This window comes from Meriones unguiculatus, chromosome X, assembly GCF_030254825.1.
Source record: "Meriones unguiculatus strain TT.TT164.6M chromosome X, Bangor_MerUng_6.1, whole genome shotgun sequence".
Classification (NCBI taxonomy): domain Eukaryota; kingdom Metazoa; phylum Chordata; class Mammalia; order Rodentia; family Muridae; genus Meriones; species Meriones unguiculatus.
Window position 1 is genome coordinate 67,189,110 of NC_083369.1, and position 12,205 is coordinate 67,201,314.

Below are 12,205 nucleotides of genomic sequence, written 5' to 3' on the forward strand. Positions count from 1 at the left end.
GAAGAAGGAGAAAAGAGGGAACAAGTCAGGAGCCTGACACAGAGGACCTCTGAAAGGCTCTGCCCTGCAGACTATCAATGTAGATACTGAGACTTATGGGCAACCTTTGGGCAGAGTGCAGGGAATCTTAGGAAAGAAGTGGGAAACAGTCAGATCTGGAGAGGACAGGAAGTCCACAAGGAGAGCAACAGAACCAAAAAAATCTGAGCACAGGGGTCTTTCCTGAGACTCATACTCCAACCAAGGACTATGCATGGAGATAACCTAAGACCCCTGCACAGATGTAGCCCATGGCAGCTCAGTGTCCAAGTGGGTTCCATTGTAATAGGAACAGGGACTGTCTCTGACATGAACTGATTGGCCTGCTCTTTAATTACCTCCCCCGAGGGGGAAGCAGCATTACCAGGCCACAGAAGAAGAAAAGGCAGCCACTCCTGATGAGACCTAATTGACTAGGATCAGAAGGAAGGAAAAGAAGTCCTCCCCTATCAGTGGACTTGGGGAGGGGCATGCATTCAGAGGGTGGAGGAAGGGAGGGATTGGGACGACAGGAGGGAGGGAACCACGGGGGGGGGATACAAAGTGAATAAAGTGTAATTAATAAAGAAAAATAACATTAAAAAAACACACCTGACACGAAAAAAATACACTGAAGCACATACTCACAATATTTAATATACGCTTGAATATAAGCTGAACCATGAAATACTTTTTAAAATAGCTTTGGAATTTGATTTTCTTGAATACATGTGATATAACTGCTTAAATGTCCACATACAATGTTTAACTTGTTCATTTGCTCCCACTTACATATTTAAAACTATACATTATATAAAATTAGATATTGCTTTGGTAGATTTTTCTCCTCTCTCATTTCACAAGCAGAAGAATTCAATATCTTCCTAAGCATGATTGTGTTTAGAATGTGCTAGAGCTCCGGTGGGAGTGCCCTGACAGTTATTTAAACATATCATCTGACTCCCATCTAAGATATTTGAGATTTGAAATCTGTATGTGACTCTGTCTGTGGACGTGTCATCTCTTTCTCAGTTACACAGTCCTGTAGGATTAAGATGATTCTTTTCTGAGTCTGTGCTTTCACTGCACATATATATGTGTGTCTACTCTATCACTTTTATATAAATGTTTATATCTACTACATCACTTTTTCAAATTTTGTTACAAATATCCAAATTTACACAAAATAGAGAAAATGCTATAGTAACACCTATATTCCTATCACCCAAATTTAACATTATCAGATATTTTAGTAAACTCACAATGAGTTATGACATTCCAAAATTAATTAATTACATGATATTATCTAATTCCTAGTTGTCACACAATGCTGTTTTTATGGTTATTTTATTAAAACTAACAATTAAAAAATCTGCACATTGTGTTCAGTTTGTGCTTACACTTCTGTGCTGTAAAACCACTTTTGTTATTTATTTATTTATTTATTTATTTATTCATTTATTTTTTCAGGTATTTACTTATTTATTTATCTGCTGATGTCCGGCACTAATTGACTTATTAAAGAATCTGTTCATTGTCTGGTAGAAAGCACCATTTACTGGTCTTGTCTTTTAGTTTCACGTGCTGTAAAATTGTTCATCTGCTCTCTCTATTTCCTAAAATGGATATTGCCTCTAAGAGGCTTAGATCCATATTCTATTTATGTCAAGATTCTTTATAGGTGGTGTTGTTTCATGTTATACTACATCAAGATGAAGGGTTTGATTGTGCCATTTTTTGGTGAGGAGTGAATTAGTAGGAAGATGCAAAGGATGACTCTCCCCTACCATATAAAGTTCACAACAGTCTTCCATATAATAGAATGATAATTGATGATTAATGCTAAAATCAGTCATTTCATTAAGGATTATAAAATAGTGACTTTCTAAATATGTATTTGCTGGCTTGCATACTTTTGCTGAGAAGAACTACATTTGATCACTTAGGATTGTTTGGTTACACGGAAATATATAAATCAAGATAAATTCATGTTTTAATTGTCACATTTTGGTATAATGAGTTTGTATGCAAGCAAATCCCATCAAGAAGGCATTCTTTTATATTTAAAAATATTTTTACAAATTCATGGAATATTACATTTTCAATCTGCTCCATTTATTTAAAGTAATTATTGTTTTTAATGGCCAGACTATACATCTGGCTAATGAAAGTCCCTTTCCCTCCATCAGTTTTGAGAGAGTTCTAGAAAAAAAAAAAACATATTTACAATATCTAGCATTTGAGCTGCAAGGACTTAATCTCTGAAATTATTCATTTAGGTCCTTTCTTTACGATTCTGTTACTCTCTATAACCATCTATATCTCATATGAATTGAGTATACTTTAACCCAGTATTTACTTCCTATACCGTATTTGTCATCTAAAAAATACTTATGAGCATTATTATGTGACATATTTTTAGGAGATTTGAGTATAAGGCAACTGTTTTTTGGGAGAGGAACATTTACCTGTTTGAGATGGATATATTGTTAGCTTAAATGGTTACATACTACATAGTTCCTTTTCTGTTATGTACCTATGTTTAAGAGGTGGTTATATAGAAGTATCTTGCTCTTTTCAATATGTGCCAGCTGTTTTGCATTTGGATATACCACAATTTAGTTAACCATGCCTTCACTGATAGACATTTGGGCTATTTCTGATATATTGCTATTATAAACAAAGCTTCACTAATAATCTTTGCAAATGAATCATTTCACATTTATGCAAACTTATTAGGATAACTTCATAAGAATAGAATTTTCTATCAAACAACATATACATTTATGATTTCCAAGTTGTTCTCCATAAAGATGGCTCCATTTCATACTCCAACAGTGGTTCATAAGTTTGTCTGTTTGCAAGTATAGTTGTACTTAGAATTATAATACACCTATAAAAATTCATTCCCACTATGACTTATATAAGAAAAAATTTAAAATGAAAGTTTGGGACAAAATGTGTCTACGTCGAAGAATTTGTTTGCCAATATCCAATATGTTTACAATGCCAACATCATACTGTATCTCTCCAGGAAGTACTTCACCTGTATTTCCAGGTTTGATGGAAAGTGGCAATGAGAACAGTTTTTTAGATTATTTTACTCCTAGGCATAATGATACATAAGACATATGTATGCAATGAATATACAACTTCTGGATATTTGTCAATGATATTATCAAATCTAATGATAATATAATTAATTTATTAACAGTTACAATTAAGCTCTGTTACCAATTCATGTGTAATCAAGCACCCAATACTGGCCCCTCTATATTTGCTTTAAAGTTTTAAAAGTAAATGTATATGTTATGTATATTTCAGATTTTTCCCTAATATTACATGGGAAGTCCTCTTTAAACTATCAGGTGAAGTTATCACATTGAAGATGAATAGTTCTAGATCTTATTTCTTTCAGGGGAATTTATTTAATTTTCTAGGTTAGCATATCAAAGAGCAGGTTTGGTTATGACATAGTCATATGTACATTATTATACTTTGCTCTAATTTGCTCCCTCCATACTGCCCTTATTTCTCAAAGGGTACTACGAATAGCTTCTTAGTTTAAATAACCTAAAAAAACAGCATACTGCTTACAACTCAGGGATAAGGGCAAAGAATATACTCTCTGACACATTTTATTGTTGTTGTTGTTATCCTCATTTACAGTAAGAGCAGAAGTGATGTCTAGTATGTTATTCTTTTGGTTGGACCACCCACCCAAAAAGTATTTCCTTCCTCATTGGATCTACTTTGGACCACACAAGGCAGAAGACTTCTATGAAGCACTAAATAGATACAGTCTAAGCTCTATAATAGGCTTTGTGATGTAAGTGATTGGAAATACATTAGCATTTGCCAAAGAACAATGTTTATAGACCAATGGAAAGTGCTCTTTTTTTTTCTACTAAATGCTCTTTAATGCCTTGGGTTGTATGCTGTCCCTTGTAAAGAAAGATGATTCCATCAAACACCATTAGCAGAGTTTATACATTAAGTTTCTTTTTTTTTCAGCCATAGGAATTAGCATGCATTAAGCCAGCTGCCCCTCTTCCCCATAAAGGGCCCTCTTGAAACCAATGGCACACACTATCAAACAGTGCTTAGACTTAATGTTGGAGTGAGTAACTGAGAGTTATCTGGTATTTCCAGGGATTAAACTCTGTAATTGTGGACTCATTATCACTGGAGTTTTCTGACCTCACACCCACAGTATGTTACATGCCACTGAGTATGTTATATACTATGTGCACTAACATACATATGTTACACACCACACCCATAGTATGTTATATACCACTGAGTTTTCTGGCCTCACATCCATATTATGTTACAGCTTTATTTAGAAACAGATAAGCATGCGTGATCTGGGAAAAGCTGTGTCCTAGATAAACAACCCTAAATTCCCCATTGAATTTTATAATCTTACTAATTAAATGTTGTGACACCTGGCTATACTTGCAGTCTATATATGCAAGTCATCATGTGATATGACTTACATAATCTTATTCTATTTTTTACATTAGCCACACATTTTTGAGAAATAAATTTCCTGAAAGAAAATGCCAAGCCACCCCTCTTAACATCTTTGCATACAGGATTCTTCACCATTCTTAATGGACATTTAAGTCCCAGTTAGAAATTTTATAATCATTCAGGATGAGTATGTTTTACGTCTACTCTCATATTTCAGCAAAACAAGTGCATATGTAAGCGTATGAAACAAACATTTGTGAAACTTTATGTCAAGGGCACTTATGGAGTAAAACAATTTCTATATAGGGCCCTATTTCAATCTCAGCCACATAGAAAATCCTGAGTGAGAAAACTGGAAAAACTACTATGTAAGTTTATGTCAAAAGAAGCAAACATGCCATGCCCTGGGACAAACTAATGGGCTGAAATGGACATGTGGGTGAAGTAAGTGGAAAAAATAGAGGTAAGGAGAGTATTTGGGACAGGCAGCTTAACGTAACAGATACAAATATGAATTTGAGGAAGAATCACAGATGCACTTAGTATTAATGAAAATGCTTAAGATCTAGTTTTAAAATGGAACAGTTAGCCTTAAAGTAAAATATTTTGTGAAAATATTTTTTCACAAAAATAGATGCAGCTGGAAATTTTGATGTTGAACACAATAAATCAGACTCAGAAAAACAAGTACTCTGTTTTCTCTTATATATGAAAGATATTTAAGGGTGTGTATGCATGTGTTTTACACGTGTGTGTTTTGTGTGTGTGTGTGTGTGTGTGTGTGTGTGTGTGTGTGCATGTGGGTGTTTGTTCGTGTGTGTGTGTAAAGGAGGACAGGGAACAGGAGAGAAAAGAGAGCTTAAAGGAAAGGGAAAAGAGGGGAAAAAAGAGTGTAATGGAATATGTGTAACATGAAAATAGAAGATAGAGCTATTGAAAGAGGAGATTAGGGGTGGGGGAAGGGCAGAGTGAAGAAAGATGAATAACGAAATATATATGAAAATTCCATAATGAAACTCATTAACGTGCATATTAACAAAAGACATAAATAAAAATGTCATTTCAAGGGCACATGCAAACAATGTAGTTAAAAAAAATGAACAATGGTATCAAACTGATGCATTGTTTAAACTTGGCTATTAACTGTGTAACCGCAGCAAGCTAGCTATGTACCACTGCCCAGTTCCAAGTTATTTATTTGTAAACTGAGACAAATAGAGTTGCACAGAGTTGGCACTAAAAGAGATTATTAATTTCCAGAGAGATGGCACGGAGAGTTTCAATACAATACAGCGATTTCTAACAGCAGCAGTAGCAAGAAAAGGAAGAGTAAATGTTAAAAAAACACTAAAAGAGAATAGCACCTGTTGCTCCAGGAACCTCACTCATTCCCACCAGGCTCACCATGCAAGTCATTGCTTCCTATTGCTTTTTACTTTTTATGCACTCTGCAAAGATTCTCCTAGCCTTACTTCCTTGCCCTCTGATCCTCTAATTCATTTGCATGCTGACATCAAAGTGATTTATCTCAACTATTAGTATTTCTAATATGTTGCTGCCCTGGCAACTATTTAGCATGGTTTGACATTGTTTCTTAGCTGGAAACCTCAAAACCTGGTGGAGAGTGGTGATGATTAAACTGACTTGTGAGGAAAAGAAAGACATGACAAATTGTTTGTTTCTTTCTAGAACCTTCAGGCTAGATGCCAGTGTTTCCATTTGAGGGTTATGCACTTGGCCACATCAAGGACAGCGTACTGATAAAGCATCTGGGCCAAAGTTGAGAGCCTAACAATACTATTCATCATGCTGTAACTGATTACGACCCCTTGGTTGAGCATTCTGTTAGTTTAATATTCTTTGATCTTGCTGGAGGATGAAAAGATGTCTACTTCACACTTAGGGCACCTCTGTTACTTAGTTGTTTTCTATTGGTTATATCCTTCCCACTCTTGGGACTTCAGAGTTCTCATCTGTAATGAGGAGGTTAAAATAGGATGATTTATTTTCACACTCAGTTCTACTAATGTATGTTTTTCTTGCACCATCTGAGGGACTGATATTTGTAATAAATAAAAGTCCTATAATAAATAAATGTTCTTCTTACAGCATCCCCCATCTTTATCGATTTGATTTTTTTGACATCTTTATGTCCTAAAATGCCAACAGATGATACAATTTTTAAATTAAGATGAAGTAAATTTTATTGTGTAAGCACAAGTACTGAGATATTTCAATATACTCCAGCACATTGCAAGACTCAGCTTTTGGGAATCCATGTGTCATGTGATTGAGATACAGGTCTTCCCGGTTTTAACACTGTGCTTCAAATATTGCAAAGCGAAGATTGTTCAGTTTTACCACCTACAAACCAACTACAAATTAATGACTTGTTATTTATTTCTGTGAACTAGGCCATGTAATCTTGATCATGAACTGTATTTATTAATAGTTGAATTTGTATAATCTATTAAGCAAAATAATTGCATATTATTAGTACTTAGAGATTTTGAATCAGTATGTGATATTCAACAGTGACATTATGATACATTTGGCGAAGAAAGGAAATTAATGTGTTATTTGAATTATCACTATTTTAGGGAGATATTGAATTTCTATTATTAATTTTGAAACATTAAGTATCTTGAAAGCTTCAGATATGTAAAGATGTTCCTAGTCATCTATAGACTTCAATTGGAAAGCTAGATGTTATATTAGAAAGCAACCAACAAAACAATAATTATCAAGAGCTATTTGGCAATTATGTGCCAGAGCTGTATGCCTTTTAAGACTTTCATACATTTAATCCACATTTGAAGGTAAGTCACAGAGTCACCAACTAGACAATAGTAGGATTCAAAACAGGTGAGGTAAGAATGAATAGGTCTGAGGAATCTTTCTTCAGCCCAGTGGTGGGCAATGAAAGTGATTTCATGGATGAATCCTGAAGATATTGAGATCTCTTGGAGAAAAACAAAACTGCCATGTAACTGAGTTTCTGAGTTTCTTGAAGTGTAAACAAATACCAAGAGACTTGGGGTTCAGTGAAATGTTAGTTATCCTATCATAGAATGGGCAATAAGGTACTAAGATTCTCTGTACAAGATTGGAGTGTGTGCATTCTTAGCTGAAGGTTCCATAGAGAAATTGCTCAAAAATAGTAACAGTGAGGTTCTCTACCTAATAAAATGTTTAGTTTGGGTCAGGAGACATATAAAACCCTTTTAATACAGAACAAAAGTGAGGAGGAAGGGAAAAATATCTGCCACTGAACAATTGCATGTGTCCAGTAAAGTGAAAGAAAGACAAATGAAGATGAAACATTTATATTTAGTTACTAACCTGTGCTGTAGAATTTCAGGGCCGTGTATTTGTAGGAAGTCTACACCAATGGGTATTGTATGTACTGGGATATTGGAGTTTCAGGATTAAGGCTCTAGCAATTTAAAGACAATAAAATGCTGAAGGAAATGGAGGGACAGAAAAGAAAAGAAAAGAAAAAAGAAAAGAAAAGAAAAGAAAAGCAAGAAAAAGCATTTAAAAGTGAATCTTCAAAGAAGGTAAATACTAGCCCCCCTTGAACTTCCCAAAACCCAGTTTTATTCCCTAGGACAGTGGAAATGGGCCTCATTGGTTGGAGGAACAACCATGGAGAAGGGAAAAGTAGCCATGTGTGTTAGCCTTTTGTCACCCTAGCTTTAACTAGACGGGCTCCTACCTTACTTATTTTATGTATTGTAAGTCCCTCTGTATGATTTTTATTTGATCTGTTCTAAGCTTAAAGAGAGAAAGAGACAGACAGAGAGAGACAGAGAGACAGAGACAGAGACAGAGAGAGAGAGGGAGAGGTAAAAAATACAAAACCATTTCTTCTGGGAGAGACACTTGAAAAAAATCCCTACAGAGTATTCCAACAGATCACCCTTAAAACCCTGCTTTTGAAAGGTAAAGATATGCTAGCAAGGTTGATAGGGTTGGGACATTGTGTGTGTATTGGGGGGGGGGGAGAGAAACCAACAGTCAGTAAATCAGCTCTCTGCTGTGAAATGAATACCTGCAGCAGCAATAAAGAAAATAACAGCAGTGACCATATTAAGCTTCAGCACTGATTTGGGCTCAGGGCCAAATGCTTTCTTAGGCTGTGTCATTTGATATTCTGAAGTCCTAACAGAGAGGAAATGCTAATGTCTCACTTTACAAATACTGTTTTTCTTCTGCATCTGAATGTAGGCAACTGCTTTAAATATCTGCAAATACCCAAATAAAGATTTTTAAAACATAGTTTGCAATTTGGTTTGAAGAGCTTCTTGGGGCTTATTGGTGCTGAAATCCACACAAGATTGAAGCAATATATCCTTTTGAATTTAACCTAATTCTGAGTTCAAAAGGACAAATCTCACACTGGTTCCCAACGCAGGAATGTCTGATCACTTATTCCAAGAAGGAAGTGTCTCATGAAGATTCAGTTAGATAAAATACTTTCTTTATTGGAAGGAAAGGTCTTGTTACAATTGAATATTTGCTTACGAATATTTTTGTTAACGTGTTCGTTCAACAAGTATTTATAGGACATCATCTATAAGTTCTGAATCTAAAAATATACAATAAGGAAAACAGATTGGTTTGATATAATCATAAGACATATTTAGAATTACCAAGTGCTCATTCAGGTACCATCTAGAGAGTAAGTTTAATGTTTAGCCTAGTTTCAAAAACTAATTTTAAAGCGAAGCAGAATGTGGTTGGTACATTGTATGGCCTGGGAAGGTTACTCAACCTTTCTGACATTCAGGTTCCTGATTTATGACAAGAGAATCATATAGCTGCCCTATATGTAAATATAGGGAAGGATCACATAAAATCCAGTATATAAACGTCTCAGCGCTGTGCCTGACACACAGAACACATTCAGTACACACTGTTACTGTGGTCACTGCTTTCTTTCTGAGGGGACTGAAATTCAGTGAAAGGAAACTATTAGCCCAGCATTTCACGAATTGTCACCTTAAAGCAGTCTTAAATTTCTGCTATTAGTCAAATACTTCTTAATTTGCACTATCCACAGGCTTTTGAACAATATAGTGGGTCATTCAGGGAGAAGAGTCATAAAAGACATAAGAAAACAATTCCTAAACCTGGAGTTATGGCTCATGACTGTAATCCCAATATTTAGGAGCCTAAAGTTAAAAGATCACAGCAAGACCATCCTGGGTTACATAGGGACAAGAAAGAGACAGAGAGATACAGATGGACAGACAGACAGACAAATGCACACACACACGGAGAGAAAGAGAGAGAGAGAGAGAGAGAGAGAGAGAGAATATTCCCTAAGCTAAACCTAAATCTTGGAGTGTTATAATATCTAGGAAATGAGTCACTGAACAGATTTCTATCCTATCTGTTTTGCTTGCCACCATGAAATGCTTACTTCCTCATCTGGAGATTACAATGGGAAGATTTTCAGAAAACGTGTGTAATTCATATAAAAATAGTAGAAATTCAGCTGAACAAAGGAGCTATACTAACAGTTAAAATAGAGGCATAAATACTGCAAAGATTTAAGGGATGATAGGTTAAAAAATATAGGTATTTCATAGGAGTGAAAACTCACAGGAATTGTTGAAAATTTTTGCAAAAAGAAAAATAAAAACAGAAGCTCTATAACAGAGCCACAGTGTTATTCCTTTATGTAGGTACAGCACTGACATAATACTGGAAGTTAATGATTCATTAAACGAAGGGTTAGAGACACATAATATAGCTACTCTATCCATATGCTAACAAGAACGGTTGAGTTACAGTTGCCTAAGCAAAAGATGATCTATTTTCTGAAAATTTCTTCAGTTTAATCAATTGCCTTCAGTGTTGGTTATTTTAATATGTAAAGAATATTAACAATATTACGGGGCTTCATTAAGAAGACCAAGGTCAGTTTGCTAAATTCATGAACACACAGTGCAGAACCCAGGAACTGGTGCCAGAAAGTCTAATGAGAGGTCCTAGTCCGGCACAAAGGATTCATTGTGATTGTTTCTGATGTAATTACTATATAAGGCAGCTGTTTCAATACTATGCACTTATGACTTTGCTAAGAGAGTAGATCTAGTGTAAGTGTTCTTAGTACAATAATTGTTAAGAAACTGGTTCTGTGTTACCTCATCACTGAATCTTAATCTTGGTAACTTAGCTCACCTGAAAATGAATCATGTTTTCATACATGGGGAATATCGGTAATGTATGGGTTATTTATTCATTGGGTGTTTTTTTGTTGTTGTTTTCCAGGGCATCAGGTACTGTTTACACAGCACTAGACATTGCAACTGGACAAGAAGTATGTGATACTACCCTGTCTTTATTAGTTTCCTTTATATTTATCAAGTTTTCTTGTTGATAGTGTATGTCTAGTGTATAGCACTAGGTTTTGATGCAAGATTAATTTGTTGGTGTGCTGAACATCTGAAATACAGTTAATGATGATTGTAGACCAGAAAAAATAGCAGATAAAGAATTTGTACATTTATTTTCACGTATATTTTAATAGTCATAATTTGTTCTTATATTTTATTCATCATTCAGGTGGCCATAAAGCAAATGAACCTTCAACAGCAACCCAAAAAGGAATTAATTATTAATGAAATTCTTGTCATGAGGGAAAATAAGAACCCCAACATTGTTAATTATTTAGATAGGTAAGTGTTTTCTCTTATTATTTACATATTTTCTTCCAAAGAGGTTCTTTTCTTGTTAGATGGTTTATTGGGAATTTATTCCTTTAATAACCATTTACAAATATTTCTGAAATGATAAAAGGTAATAGAGTAAATCTTTGTCTACCCATCAAATGCTTTAAAATGTGTTTTATAAACTTGGTTGTAAACATAAGTAGTTTGTATGATTTCTTTTGAGGATGATGGCTCCATGACGACAGGAAATAGATTACTGCATATAAGAGAAATTAGTGGTGTTTTAAACATTTCATCAAGTCTCTATTTGGAACCATATGATCCCTAGGAGACTGAGTAAAGAAGGCAGACAAAAATAGCCCAACTTTAATGGGTGCTTCATGATTAACTGACAATGAGGTTGAGGAAATTGAGGCTTTAATCTTAAACCTTTCTCCTAAAGCAGGTAATTAATGCCTCTTTCATCAGTAGTACTAAGAACAAGTTACAAATAGGCACTTAAAGACTCTGCTAACTCTTCTCTTGTGGTTACCATCTGTCTCTTCGAGTTTCAGTCATTGTCTCTTAATACCACTCTGCTGAGTTCTCTGATGGGATGCAAAGAACATAAGGCTAGGTCTGAGCCTCCACGAACTGAAGGGCTTGCTGTCTGTGTTAGGCCAATAGACACTGATATGGTAAGAAAATGAGATATAAAAGGACAACTGAATTTGAAAGCTGTAATCAGTGTTTCTTTCAATGTCTTTCATGGCCCACCTGCAGCAATGTGACATGAATTATATTTCTACATTTATAGTTTTGTAAAACTCACATTTGTACTTTTTAAAAGGGATGATTTCTAGGCTTTTGTCTATAACTAATGAAAATGGAACCTGTAAATTTTGCATTTTAAGAGACTTGCCTAGTGGAATCCAAAAGTACTATATTTTTAGCAGCACACAATGGAAAAGTCTTACTCCATAGTGAGGTAGGCTTTTGTTTTGTTTTATTTTTTCTTCAAATATGCCTGTAGCTCAGGATGTCCTCAA

General features: G+C 34.9%; 1 protein-coding gene across 11 annotated transcripts in view; it reads left to right on the plus strand.

Annotated features, from left to right (window-relative positions):
• Positions 1-12,205, plus strand: part of Pak3 (p21 (RAC1) activated kinase 3) — a 320,956-nt gene that overhangs the window by 272,096 nt on the left and 36,655 nt on the right. For all 11 annotated transcript variants that reach the window (XM_060375414.1, XM_060375412.1, XM_060375420.1 and 8 more), the window contains 2 exons: positions 10,777-10,825; positions 11,071-11,183. In XM_060375414.1, coding sequence (XP_060231397.1) covers positions 10,777-10,825; positions 11,071-11,183 — 162 coding nt within the window. The remainder of the gene's footprint in view (positions 1-10,776; positions 10,826-11,070; positions 11,184-12,205) is intronic.